The sequence below is a fragment of the Hippoglossus stenolepis genome, chromosome 17 (assembly GCF_022539355.2).
Source record: "Hippoglossus stenolepis isolate QCI-W04-F060 chromosome 17, HSTE1.2, whole genome shotgun sequence".
Classification (NCBI taxonomy): domain Eukaryota; kingdom Metazoa; phylum Chordata; class Actinopteri; order Pleuronectiformes; family Pleuronectidae; genus Hippoglossus; species Hippoglossus stenolepis.
In genome coordinates, this window is record NC_061499.1 from 4,887,078 (window position 1) to 4,901,740 (window position 14,663).

The 14,663-nt window shown below is 41.5% G+C and overlaps 2 protein-coding genes across 2 annotated transcripts; one reads left to right on the plus strand and one right to left on the minus strand.

The window, feature by feature from the left end:
- Positions 1–1,548: 1,548 nt before the first annotated feature.
- Positions 1,549–12,214, minus strand: psmb2 (proteasome 20S subunit beta 2). Its single transcript, XM_035183039.2, has 6 exons — positions 11,989–12,214; positions 11,374–11,496; positions 10,970–11,040; positions 2,877–3,039; positions 2,519–2,568; positions 1,549–1,761 (listed from the first exon to the last, which is right to left on the minus strand). Exons 1-6 carry the CDS (start codon positions 12,077–12,079, stop codon positions 1,660–1,662), a joined length of 600 nt encoding a protein of 199 aa, XP_035038930.1. The 5' UTR covers positions 12,080–12,214; the 3' UTR covers positions 1,549–1,659.
- On the plus strand, positions 12,162–14,023 carry cdca5 (cell division cycle associated 5). The gene has a single exon (XM_035183038.2). The coding sequence runs from the start codon at positions 12,342–12,344 to the stop codon at positions 13,122–13,124; it is 783 nt and encodes a 260-aa protein (XP_035038929.1). The 5' UTR covers positions 12,162–12,341; the 3' UTR covers positions 13,125–14,023.
- The last annotated feature ends 640 nt before the right edge of the window (positions 14,024–14,663 follow it).

The window sequence follows — 14,663 nt, forward strand, 5'->3', positions numbered from 1 at the left end:
GATAGTATATCACTGAGGTTGTGTTTTATCACATGAACGCTCGTTATCACTTGTTTATAATAATAGAAAAACAGGCATTAGAAATGGGATTATCTTGATAAAACGACCCGACAGTCGCACAAGCCAGGTTTTGTTTTTGCCCATGTGTGTGTGTGTGTGTATGTGTTCAAAATGACTCAGCAATGCATAGATGGATTTTCACCAAACCTGGTGAGATCATGACTAAGGAGGGTGTCTCCAGATGATTTGCTTCTGGAACTGTTCAGTAAAAAGGTCAAGAAAAATATGATCACACAAAAAACACATTTTCCATTATAATTCTACAGAAAATAGAAAAGACAGTGAAGAGAGACAAGGGAAATTATTGATCAGAAAGTCTTCATCAAAAATTAATTTTCCAGGTATCTCTGCATCTTATAGGACCAGACAAAGCCTTTATAGATCAGATGATCACATGGTGGGAATGATGTCACCATGAGGTCACATAATGACATCATATAGTGAAGTGATACATCTTTTTATACATTTTTTTTTTTACTACAAATAAGATTAGAGACATTCTTTTAGAACCTTAACCAATCACTTGACTAAAATATAAAAAATTCACTACTTTTTAGTGCTCAGTTTAGATGGTACTCATTATTACCCCCATGAATAAAGACACACTGGAAATGCTCTGTAAAATATTTATGAAAAACGTTAATTTAGGCTCTTTTCCAGAATAATGTTAAACAATATTCATACCAGAAGTGTTCACTTGTGTTGACCACATTTGACCAGCAGGCCTGAGCCTCCAACACCGTACTGGATTCACTGACGAGTGTGTACCAGCCAGTGCAGAACTAAACAGTATATTAATTAAATCTTTTTTTTTTTTTTAATTGTTATTGGTAATTATATTTGCCATTAAGCAGAACAATTTGAAACAATGGGAGTCAATTAGTAAATTGACTCCCCTTGTAAAAAGTAATTTACGGCATTTCCCAAATCTACATTCCAAACTTTTCACATTCTTCATCATAGAATTTGCTTAGATATTATAGGGTTAGTTTGGAACTTGAATTTCAGAATAAAAAGGAGCACATAAATTAAATTCGCCAAACTTGAGACGAAACAGATTTAATCAACTGCAGAGCTTAATAATCAAGTGTTGTCTGATTCATCAGCTCTTTAGTAACTGACAACTAATCAGGCTGTAACCACACATTCACTGGCTGTTAGAAAAGCGTTGATTCAACTCGACAACTCAAACTCAAAAAGTATTTAAAAGGTGATTAAACTGATTATTTGACTCATTAAATCATTTCCGTCATTTAGGGACAAAGAAAAATCTTCTACTTTTCCTATTTTTCCAAGTAACATCATATGTGCAGCCATGTTCTGGTCCACGTGTACAAGCATGAGCAAGTATACATTACCCGCACGCACACTCGCTGAGAACAAGTGCAGAAGTACACTGCAAAAGTACACAGCCAGAAGGCTGTTCTCTTTCTATGTGCAGATGAGCAGACATGAGAGCAACAAGAAAGCACCACAGGGACAAAGAGCTTGTATCTCAACTGTGTGTGTGTCACTTTTTATTGGAACAGAAAGAGCAAGGAGGTCAAAACAAAAAAAAAAAAAGAGAGGGCGTCAGGGTTGTGGTTAAGCAGTGAACGGTCACTTGGCGCCGACGGTGAGCTTCTCCAGGTCATGGATGCCCTCCTTGTCAATCAAACGGACAGTGAAGGAGGGGAGGTTCAGGACGAAGCGCTTGTTCAGCTGGAGAAGGGAGAGAAGACACACATTAAGAATTATACAAGAAATATTAAGATATGAGATAATCAAAAATATCCAGATGAAGAAAATGAATTATAAATAAGCAGAAGGAATGAAGTCAAGAAAAGAGGAAACATTAAATGAAGGAAAAGGTGGAATACTCACTATTTAGGTTCATTAAGGACAATTCATATAGAAAGAGTCTTAATAAGTGTTTTAACCCAATTGGAATAATAGATATGCTTCTGCTTTTTCAAATGCATCGATCCACAATGATTCAAACTAAGACCCTCCCCTGTTCTTGTTCTTCTTTCTCATGTGGCTTTAAAGAGTAAATTCCACTGTTTAAACCCCACGTTGTGTTAAGTTGTGTCTCTGAACTCTGAACAGATTCCATTTAAAAATCACTGACTCGATAAATAAAATATTGCTGTCAGTCAGTCTGGTGAAGACCGTTTAGCCGCCAGCCGACTTCTCAGCCACTCGGCACCTGACGACTGACACGAGGTCAAAGTTCTGTGTGGACTGACCGGACGGAACGCTTCACTAGAGCCTGTACGCCGCTAACATCTCGCCTTTTCCAGTGGATTCTCCGTAGTAGTAGTAAATACAAGTCACAGTGGACAGTGATGAATGTTGGAGGCTATTTTTGTAGAGAGATGCTACAAAGTGAAAGACTGAGCGATATAATAAACACTTTATTAAGATCCTTATTATTCTTACTCGTACGAAGAGGAAGAATAAAACTACTTGAACTCACTTCCTCAATGCACATCTTCAGAAGATCCATCGCCTCCTCTCGGGTCAAATCTAAAACAGAAAACAGGTAAATTAAAATGAGATAATAACAGAAACATTAATTAGATCTAAAAAGAGATACAAACATCTTTCATTAACAAGACAAGGGATGTAGTTTGCACTGAAGACCATGGTGGAATTAAAATGAAGATTAGATAAACAAATTGTATCTCACAAAACCTCTTACAGCGCCCAGAGTCTGTATCAGAGTATGATTCGCCTCCACACTCTACACACTAGCATTTTAGTTTGTATTTTCTCAGACTCACAGGAACAATAAACGGCAGAAAAATAAGCAGAGGGTGTTTCTCAGCTCTGACCTGGTTTGTAGTGACGGTCAAGAATGGATAGAGTGAGAAAGGCTCCGTAGCCGTGGGCAGCGAAGGGGGCCTTGGCCAGGGAAGACAGGTAGTCCATGTAGTAGAGACCCGGGCCGTCTGTGTCATCGTAGCCCGCCAGCAACAGGTTCACATGATACGGAGTCTGGGGACACAGGAGGGAGGAGGAGGAGGAGGAGAAGGAGGGAGGAGGAGGAGGAAGTGGAGGAGTAACAGTCAGATCTGGCTTCTTCTAAAGGTGTTGACATGGGATGCAAACTAGTACTTGAGTTCAAAATGGGCTGCAAGCTCTTTTTTACTGTAAACCTCACCCAATACAGACAGCTTTGAAATGTTATATCAATCATGGCATCAGCTACAATGGCAGCTTTCACAAAAATGAAATGTCTCAAAGTCCAAATCTAATATTGAAAAGAAATTGATTATAAGTGAGTTCCATTGAGCATGACATGTATTTCTGATTGAAAGGTAAATTTGCTTTAAGTTGCTTAAATAGTCATCAGTAAACCACAAAGCACATTCTGTACTGTAACGGAGACTCAATGTGGTATCAGGATATCAAACGGCAGAATCATGACACCCGCTGCCACGGCTGCAGGAGAATTTCACATTTAACACTATATTACATGTTAAACACTAAATTATCATTCTATCCGAAGCTGGGGCGAAATGAACAGTATATTACACACGACACTGATTTATTGACTTCCAACTCTGTGGCACGTGACTAGTTTTGGTCCAATCGTGACAGAGAAATCATGCCAGAGGTGGAAGTCAGCCGAGTTTAATTATAGATGGTTAATACCCCTGAGATCTCAGACCTCTACCCACAAGGAAGGCAGCAGAGTGGGGACATTTTGTTTAAAATAAAACAAAAAGACAAAGCCACGGTGTGAAGCAAACCGTGGATTTGGAAAAATCGTTGAACCACCATCAGAAATGTATTTAAATCTGTTAATATTCTTTCAGAGCGTTTTAGACTCTACAGACTCGTTATAGAGTGGCAGCGGCAGTTGGTACATTACAAAACATTTGTAGTAAACCATTTCATCTTCTACATTTATGATGGTGCTGGGTAGGAGATCATTTCTTCCATTTGCAGTTAAAGATTAATTAATTAAATTAAAGAATTCAGAAAAGGGACAGAGCTCCTTTACCTGCAGCCGGAGCTGAAGACATCCAAGCAGCTAATAAACCTTTGTGATCAGTAAACATGAGATGCCAGAATTTCTGTTTTTAGTTATTTTCTTTTCTCTCGCCAATTACAGGTGCTAACATTGACATTAGCATATGAACATATCGACAGAATGGTGACACTGACTGAACCGTATTTCATAAAACTCCTTCTCTTAACAGCGATGAACCGGGAGCCAGACGTCTCACTCACTTGAAAAGTACAACTTTCGCAACTTCTCCCAAATAAATTGCTCCTAATTATCGACTTTGATTTTTCAACTTTGGCGTAGACGGGGAGCGATGCACACAGCGGCAACATTAACACTCCGTAAACTGCGGTGAGGGTGGGTGAGAGAGCGAGAGAGAGAGAGAGAGAGAGAGAGAGAGAGAGAGAGAGAGAGAGAGAGAGAGAGAGACACGAGAGGCTGATGTGAGAGCACAGGGAGGCTGGATAGTGATGGAGGGAGAGGAAAGGTGAAAGGGTGTCACAGGACAGAGGAGGTGTGTGTTTGTGTGTGCATGGGGGGGGGGATAGGGTGTCACTGGCAGTGTGTGACATCTGCTGGGAGTCAGCACCCTGTTGCTCCCTCCTCGTCCCTTCCTTCCCTCGCTCCCTCCTCCCCCCCCTCTCCGCCGCCTTCACCCTGTGCCCTGGAGTAGTGCCAGGGCTCATTAAAAACTTCTAAAGTCGTTTCTCTTGCCCCCTACCCCCAATCCCCTCTCTCTTTTTAAATTACATCTTTTACGCTTCCAGCCTCTTCTCCCTTCTCTTCCTCCAAAACACTAATTTTCTCCCTTCGTTTTCTTTCTGCGAGCCCCTGTTCCTCATCTTTAAAAAAATCCCTTTAAAGCTCGACAATTTTCAAAGCAACTTACGGCCTGACTTCTACGCGCGGTGCCGTGTTCTTGATTAAACTGCAACAAGAAAAACATAACGTGGCGTTGTCGGCCGTGGCGGAGAGGCAAATATGATTCATTTGGACGCCAGGCGAGTTGTGATCCACACACCTGCCCTCTCGTTTCAATTCATCCCTCAGCCGACCTGCTTACGTCTGTGACTGGTGCGTCGGAGCCATGTTTGCCACAAGGGCAACGGTGATTGTTACGCTCCCTATGGAGTAGGCTCCAGCGTATGTGTGTGTTAACGATGGTTTTACACACACACACACACACACACACACACACACACACACACACACACACACACACACACACACACACACACACACACACACACACACACACACACACACACACACACACACACACACGAGAAAGAGAAACAGTGTTTGTGAGTATGCACAAGGGGTGTGAATCTCAGGATGTAAATCTTGTTGTGTGTGTGTGTGTGTGCGTGCGCGCTTCAACTCCTCCGTGAGCTTGCGAACGCCCCAGTGGCGTCAACCCCACCCACCAGACACCTGCCTCACTGGTTACATTGTAACAATAATACGGACTTGGCATCAAAATAACCTTCCCTTGCCATGTCACCTCGGAGGGAACCAGGCACCTTGTTAACCCCGCCACCTGAACTCACACCCAGGTTTCGCATGCAAACAATACACATCATATGTTTTATCCCCCTGCTGCGAGTCTCGCCCTCAGCCAAACAAGGCGAACGTTGCGCCGCCTAACAAAAAGCTGCACCTGTGCGTTACTACCGTCGCCTTCAGCGAACGCAAAAAAACAGCTCCGTCTGCTTTGGGAGCCAGAGTCAGACATTTTGGGAGATTTGTTCACTCACTTGTGGTTTTGATGATTTGTTTGACGAACTGAAACCGATAAATAAATACTGTAAATATATATAGAAAATGATATGTTTAGTTTAACTTAGTGTAAAGTATGGAAATAAGGGGGAACTGCTAACAGGGCTCTGGCAAGAAATAGCTTGACCCAAATATTCTGTAAAAACAACATGTCACTGTCAAATTTTGGTTTTAGTATTAATTAAACAAACAAGACAAACTCCAACTAATGATTTTATGTATTGATTATTGTGTTGGAGATTTCATTTGTGATAAATAGTTTTGTCTAACCAAAAATAAATTTTAAACTCAAATAAACTAAAATTGGCCAATTCTCCAAATTAAGTAGCCCGAACCCTCGAAGGTTTGTTATTTATGTTTGAAAACTGATTCAGACGACTAATTAGCAATATGGACGCTGATTTATTTTCTGTCGATTGACTTATTGATCAATAGTTACAGCTCTCTCGTTGATTGGCGAGCTTCGTTACCTTTGGATAGAGCCATGCTAGCTGTTTCCAGTCTTTTTTTCCAGTCTTTATGCTAAGCTAATGAGCTAAGCAGCCTCACTTTCACAGTACAGACACGAGTGTAATATTAATCCTCTCATCCGACTCTGATCAAGAAAGTGAAATTAGCGTAGCTCCCAAAATGTTGAACTGTTCCTTTAAGGCATCGGCTTCGGAACAAAAACAGCTTTGGCTGTGACACAAATTAAGGTCATGTCGCTCGTAAACCGCCACAAACTCATCCCCAAACTCTCCTCTTCCACGTTCCAGCACTCCCTCCCTTCTTTCCTTCCTCCCCACTCATCCCTGCCTCCCTCCCCCTATTTTTGCACTCTGCCCTGGGGCGTGTTCTCTTTATTGGCATTTCTCCTCAATCTGCTGTATTAATTGTTCATCTGTGCAGGAGCAGGGGAGCTGCATGCAATATGGCACCAGTAATTATTTGTGCCCATTGTGTGCTAAAATATATTTTACAAACCCATATGGGGCCAGCTGTAGATCACCACAGCACTGAGGCTAACTGTTGCTGTGGCCTCACAGACAGAATTCAAACTTCACACTTCTTCAGCTCACTGCAGCAAACATCCACACACAGACATAAACTGATGACTGCGAGGCTTTTGGGCTTCTACATAAACCTCTAAAAAAAATTGAAATGTGGTATTTATAAACTCCCTGCCTCCCCTGAGTCTTTTCGGTTTCAATTTAACCTCGTGTCTCAGCCTCCCAACACCCACCAATCCTGCTAAACTTTTTAGACTACCTCACTGGGGCACCTGCCAATATCCATCAGTTCAATCTGTATTTATCTTAAACACACAAATATATCGCAGCACATGAAACGGGGAAAAATAAAACAAACAGAATCAGAGCAGAAGCTGAATTTCTATGCCCCCAAAACTTTGCAGTTGTTGTTTTGTTCTGCGGTGAATTTCATGTGTATCATTACTGATATGCATGCAGCAGAGTCGAGGCCTCAGGTGATTATGCTTACCGCTCGTGTTTTTTTTTTTTTCTCGTTTCTTTGTCTGCTCTCTAAAGCTTGAGTGAACGCTGTACTCCAGAGGTTAGTGGAGTTGTTTTTCTGGACGGCAGACTGGTAAGTACACAGTCGTATGTGAACAGGGTTACGTTCACTCTGCTGCCGACATGCGCTGCTGACTTTAGCTAACTACACCTCCTGGAGGTCTGAAGCCACTTGGGTAATTTCATCTGTAATTTATCCTGCAGGAATAAGGCCATCAGAATTAACAATATACCACTGATTAATTTATCAGTCAGTGGTTTTTAACCTAGGGGTCTGGGCATGCTGGCGGGATCACGTCACGTATTTTTATGGGGGGGGCGTTCAGAAGCTAATTTAAGGATAGTGGAAAAAGAAGGAAAAAAAGATTTGATATTCAAGAGCAGATCATTATCTTTGCTTTCTGTCAGGGTTGAACTTTCATCTGCAATGATTTAATCAGATTAATTAAAACAGATTCCAACATATGCAGCCACGTCCCCAGACAGGAACTGAGCGAGGTCGGTACAAAAAAAAAAGAGAAAATCTGCAATTAAATTCTCTTTTAAGACAACAAATGAGGTAAATCCATGTCTGAGAAACCAGCCTGTGGTCAGAGAGCAGTTGTGTGTTGCAAGTGGACAATGTTTGGCTTTTAAAAAATTGTAAAGAAGAGCAGGTGAACTGTACGGCTTTAATTCGTCTGTATAGTTTTTGGGAATTTTGTTTTGATAGAAGTGTAATATATCACAATACAATATTTTTGAGGAGCTTACTTTTAATAAAAAACAATAAAAGATATATTGAGCTTTGGGTGTTTTAAGCCAAAAATTTCACTGCTTTTTCAAAATCATTTTAAATTGATTGCTTCAGTTTATTTGACCATTTGCCCCCAAAAAAAGAAATATGAAGGCCTCAGCTTGAGCTCTGGAAAATGTTTGATAGAATAAAGATGAATCGTTGATGAAAATATTCAACTATTGACTGAAACCCCAAAGTTGTGCATAATTGTACTAAAAGATTTCAGTACTAAACATTTACACTTTTTAAACAAAATGATTATTGATCCCAATAACATAGAAAAATTCAAAATGCTTCTGCGTTCTATTAACTCTCCTGCATATTTTCTTACTTATCGTAAGAAAAACTAAGTTTCTACCACAGTTCAAGATTTTAGCAGATGATTTCTTTCCCTGTTTCACATTCAAATGGACAACACACATTAGATATTCTACATACTCAGGATGTTCTGGGGGGCTATGAAAAAAAATCACCATAAAAAAAACCTGTTTATACAACATAATTTGCAAATGTCCATGTACTCTGGAGGTTGATGAATGTGAAAAGAGCATAGCTGGAGGAAGGTGTGGGATGCAGGAAAGAAACTGCTATTGCTTCAGTTTCTGAGCACTCCTGAGAACGTGGCATTAGTAAATCCTGCACTCATGAAACCATATTCATCACCGTGAGGCATGAAAATAACGATACAGTTGCAACTTATGACAAGACATGAATATAAATGTTATCCTCCGCAACATATACAACCTTGACTGAAAAACACGATCCTAATCCTATAGGTCCCCCTGTGTGCATGTATATTGTATTAGTGTACATGTTGATGTCATTCTCACACTCACACACAGTCTGTGCGCTGTTGTCTACTGGGCCTGGTTGTTCTCCCCTAGGACGCCCACTCCTCCTCCTCCTGCTCGATCCCTATCCTCCATTCGGTGTGTCCCACATTCCCTTCCCTGCCGCACTAATTGTTTTTTGTAATTATTTTCACCCTTCTGCTATTGTGACAGGCAGCGGCTGCACTACTCTTAACAAATTAGTGCAAGAGATGCAGCGAGCAGATTCAAGGAGCAGAGACATCTTAGGGAAGAGTGTGTTACTTCTAAAAAACAAATACAATGGCGGAAAAGAAGCACTAAAAAACTATGTTGGGACATAATTATCACTATAAGTGTATTTTCTTGATTAATCCATTAATTGTTTTGTGACTAAAATACCAATGAAAATTTTAAATTATTAAGATAAAAAGTTTTCTGAAGCACAAGACAAAGGCATGAAGGAAATATTAACTTTACTGCCACATGAGTGATGTGGTAAGTGATGGAGGACTGATGAGCCATGCATCGAAATATATCTAATCCTTAAAGATAAAAATGTTCAGGGATCTCATAAATTCTCTTAACAATACTTATTTTGTTTTATACACAGTATTAATATGCATCCATTCATGGGCTATCACACTCATCCACTGATGGCTGCAGGAGGCAGGATACACCCTGGACAGTTCACCAGTCTATCACTCGGCTGACAAATGGAGGTAAAACAACCATTCACACTCACAATTACACTTTTGAACAATTCAACATACATACAAATATATCATCTGGTTAAATCAAAGCGTAAATAAGTAATAGGAAAAGAAATTGCACCTTCACATGTCTTGTTTGGATACATTTTGGTAATCCGAGTACTAAAGGTCGAAACCCGGGTATTTTGAAAATATACCCAGGGGAGCTGTGCCGTTGGGGGGGGGCACAGGCTCAGGTGTTGTCCTGAAGTCTCAAAGGGAGGAACCTTTGTCACCACTCACAACAAGCTGACAAATGTACCTGCCGCTGTCAAAATGCATCTGCTGGTTCAGTTTCGATGTCTCACGCTGATAAGGACACAAACGCAGGTGTAATTGCAGGTGAGACTTGATTCCCACCTGAAACTGAGACAACTGCTCCTCTATAACTAGCATGACGGTGTCACAACATGCAGACAAGCAAGGACTCTGCTGTGTTTTCATTTTCCAGTTTTGGTCACAACTAATTTTAAGCAGAAATGTGAACACATTGCTGGTATCCATGTGCCGATTGTACCTGCAATTTGAATTGAGAATTACATTTAAGTTATGGAAATTAGTCTTATTGCTACAGGAGTTGAATTAAATGAGGTTTAAAAAGACAAATTTGAAACAAACAGGAGGTCTGAGAACACATAGTAACACCAACTGCAGCAGATGGTGCAACTATACAAGACGAATTTACATCTGTGGAGACACCACAAGGCTGTTCAGCTTGTTTTGTGTGAAAAACAATTTACAGTCGTATTTTCAAAAGACAACTGTTGATTTCAGTATGAAACATTATATTTTGCTAGTTAACATGTTAAATTATATTGTCTCTGAAAATTGTGAGTAACTGGTTATTATACAAGTTTAATATGAACACATCTGATTATGTTTGTGATGCTGTTCAAATTCTACAACGCATAAATTACTACGCCCTGCTGCCATGGTACCAGGGAACTAGGGATTTTCAATGTGACACTGAAAATATCAAGAAGTTGATTATATTCAGCTTCTAAAACTTTGGATTATTTAAATGTCCTTTAACTATATTACTGGCAGTAACATATAAATGTGTTTTTCAAATTTTGCAAAATCACAGTGAAGAGTGATCACTGTTCCCATAAAGCTGGTTTGCAGCTCAGGAAAAGTTTAGATTTTCCTCTAGATGACACTGCGAAGAAAGTCCAAAGTGGTTTTGAAGGACACATAGGAATATCTCTTCAGTTTTAGGCTGTTAACTCTTCAAAGACAATTGCTAATGGATTGTTTTTTGAATTCATTGTGGTAGTTACCCTGCTCCGGAGATAGTCTGCAAGGTTCTTTCGTGTGAAGTTCGCTGCTGCTGCTGGACTGAGTTCATAACCTAAGAAATAGAAATGAGGGGGGAAAAAAATGGCATCAGACACAAGTTTTGAGTTTGTCCTCTGTTTTATTCTTGTCACAATATTATATATCTATATTAATGACCAGGACAGGGCACTGAAAGTTAGCATCACTGGATTGATTTGTTATTTACTTCAGCAAATCTCTTATTTCAATCAAAACCTTATACTTCAGACAACTTTTGAATCTGCACAAGTTGATAAAGATAACTTCTCATTTAAACATGATCAAACGTGTATAGTTTGTGCACTGGCAGCAAACATTGGGTCAAGTGTAAATATCAAAAGATGCCCAAACATGGAGTACTTCTTACCATTCCTCATTTTGTAGAGCTGGACGTTCTTCTGGATGTACTCTGCAAACTGCACAGTGTCTCCTGCCTCCCCGACACACAGGAGCAGAATCTTCTCGCTGAGCTTGAACATCTTGTCGTAGTCTGGAAAAACACAGAGAACATTAAAAAAAACAGGTTAATATCTGCAGGAATTAGAATGAACATGGACTTGATAAACTAAGTTTCAATGGACGTTGATGCAGCGATGACTTTCACTTTCACTGTTGAGCGCCTGATTGAAAAACTTGCATTTTACAAAACAAAAAACACAACTACTTGTTTAGAGGTTTTACATTTAATGGAGCAATTACAGGAAGAAAGGAAATGCCAAACTTTTCAACAAGAATAACACGATACAGATTATTTGCTACTTAACCTAGCTCCGGTTAGCCTCGTTAGCTCCCGTCACATTCACAATACGCTGTTTAAATGGCAATGTGAGCATTTAGGCTAACTCACACAACGGTGCGACATACTTAGATACATATTTAGGATATTTGTGAAATGCATAAAATGAGAATGTGGCCGTAAGTGTGTTAAATCAGCTACAGCAGCCGGTTGAGTGGCTAATGCTAAGCTAACGCATTGTCATACCGTGTTTCATCTTAATGATGCTGCTCGCTGCGACGTTGTCGGAGGCGACGAGCACAAAATCCGGCCCCGTGATCCCGAGTAAATATTCCATGGTGGATATTTAGCTGCGAGTTGGAATAAAAGTGTGAAAATAAATGTGTGGTAGCGTCTCCTGCTCGCGTGTGTACAGATTACACAGCAAAAGTTTGAGACAGCTGTCGCGCGTTGCTTACGTCACCGGAAAGCACGTCACTTCTTCGCGACCGAGGCGGGCGATTTGAGCGGATCCGCCACGATCCCACCCGGACACCGACGGTTTCTGCTGCGGTATAAACACGCTCGAACCCCGGCTGTGCTCCCCGGTGAAGGTCGGTATGAAGGGCGGGACACCTCGCAGCGTCATGTCGGAGTCCAACAAGCCGAGCGACCCGCTGAGGAGACGCTCGCCGCGGTTGAGTTCTCCTCTTCCTCCTCTTCAGGCTAACTTGAAAACAGACAATAAAATGGCGGCCGCGTCTTTCGCCGTCAAACGCTCCATCACAGTGAGGAAGATCGCTCCCAGGAAAACCACCGCGCCGTCGGAGCACAACAAGGAGAACACGCCGAGGCCGTCTGCGGACAACCAGCAGAAGGTGTCCACCCCGGGTCCCGCCCCGGACCACGGCAGCTCCTCCTCGGCTAAGAAGAAGACGAAGAAGGCCACTCTGCCCTCGCCGATCCTCCCTCCATCCCCGCCGCCCTCCCGGCCCCAGGAGTCGGACCCAGACGCCGCGGTGTGGTCCCAGAAAGTGCGCCGGTCCTACAGCCGCCTCGGCGACCGGTCCCTCAACAGCCCGGACCCCCGCGAGACTCTCTTCGGCTTCGAGAAGCTGACGACCCCCGAGGTGGGCCCGAGAGTGCGGAGCTGTAAACCGGGTCTGGAGGCCTCCGGGTCCGTCACCGGGCTGAGCTCCTTCACGTCCCTGCTGCTGCTGGAGGCGGACGACGCGGGTCAGCCCGAGCCGGACCCGAACATCCCCGGGGTGACCTTGGTGAAGGAGAAGAGGAGGAGGAGGAAGGCGCCGCCGCACATCGCCCCCGTGGAGCTGGAGGCTCTGGCTGCGGAGATGAACGCGGTGTTCGAGGAGGCAGAGGAGTTCGAGCTGGTGGTGGAGTGAAGGATTCAAACTGAGAGACTGAAGGGGATCCCATGTTGACTGTGTGTGTGTGTCACTCACATGCTGGAAAAAAAGACAGACTCTGGGACTGTTTTTGTATATTTCTAGTTCTTTTATATTGTACATTTTTGATTCTTTGGAGTTTATCTGTTTGGTATTTTCATTTACATGATCTTGAGGTGGTTGTTTAGGTCGTTATGTGCATATTACATGTGTAGGTAGACCAGTAAGGTATGCTCTCCCCCAGTATAATTAAAGCCTTTAAACTGATTATCTTTTGAAGATGCAATAATTAATTGGTTAATTGATTTGACAGACATCTTTTCTATAACTGATTGTTGTTCTCATCATTTTTCATGCTAAAAAAAGTGTGATAAGTGTTAAATATTCTCTGATTCCATTCTCACATCAGATCATTGTAAACTGAATATTTTGGGGGGTTTTATTTGGACATTTGTTCGAAACCCATCAACTCATTTAGAGATGCCAGGAAACATATCGGTGTTACACAGATTATAAATGTATGTGGAGGCTGTAGGAGGTATGAAGGTCGTAAAAACAGTTTCTTTTCAGGACTGGTATGATCTGAACATCATGAATGAACAGATAGTTTCAGGTGTTTCTACCCTTGTTGACCGAAGCAGAATTTTGTATCTACTTGTATTTCCACTGCTGAAGAACAACAGAAATGTGAGCAGCAATTCAGAGTCTTTAAACCAGATTGCTCAACTTAAATAATGTGTTTACGTTCACATTGATCTGACCAAAACAATCACAATAGGACCATAAGACAGCACCTGTCAATGTTGTTTTTGGAAAGTTTTCTCACATCTGTCTTATCTTGAAGATAATCTGTTTTTATCCTTGATTGACTGCGTGTAAATAAATAATCAAATTCAGCCCAAATGCCAGATTTTTTCAAATGTTCTATTATTTTTATGGTTTTAGTTACACCTATTTTAAATAGTACACTCATAGTGCACACCTCTACCAAGGCTAACCTTCTATCTAGTCAAGTCAAAGAATGAATGAGAAGAATCCTAGATCTGCCCATTCATCACAATTTAAAGGGTCCTTGGTTGAGTCATGCTCCACCACTCCACAACATTTCATGTAAGTTAGTTCAGTAGTTATGTAGTGAAAACAATCTCCTTGGTAGAGGTAATGAAACAACAACATACATTTATAGTATTTAGAACTTCATGCATTTTATCTTTATCCATAAAAAGGGAAACCAGGCAGATATTAGTGGGTTAAACACCACTTATCTGAGTCGCAGGCTTGTTAAGCAGCATCTCAGTTACTGTATATCTGAAGTTACACAGTGACACCGGGTTGGAAACCTTTGAAAAGTCTGTTGTGTGTAAGTGTTTGTTGGATGATGGCTCTCACCGCTGACCCTCTTCCCTTGAACGGGGTCTAATAAGATACTCCAGCGGTGCGTGTTGACTAACAGCACGTTCCTGCACACAGCAGAGGTCTCCAGTGACGGGGATGAGGCAGGCTGAGTGAGTGGGTGGGTGATCCGTCTGTATTTAA

Excerpts from the sequence above, each read along its gene's own strand:
- psmb2 (XM_035183039.2), bottom strand. The coding sequence starts at position 12,079 with ATGGAATATTTACTCGGGATCACGGGGCCGGATTTTGTGCTCGTCGCC. Across the intron at positions 11,041-11,373 it reads GCTCTACAAAATGAGGAATG|GTTATGAACTCAGTCCAGCA; the intron begins GTAAGAAGTACT and ends TCTATTTCTTAG. Across the intron at positions 2,569-2,876 it reads TGACCGTCACTACAAACCAG|ATTTGACCCGAGAGGAGGCG; the intron begins GTCAGAGCTGAG and ends TTTCTGTTTTAG.
- cdca5 (XM_035183038.2), top strand. The coding sequence starts at position 12,342 with ATGAAGGGCGGGACACCTCGCAGCGTCATGTCGGAGTCCAACAAGCCG.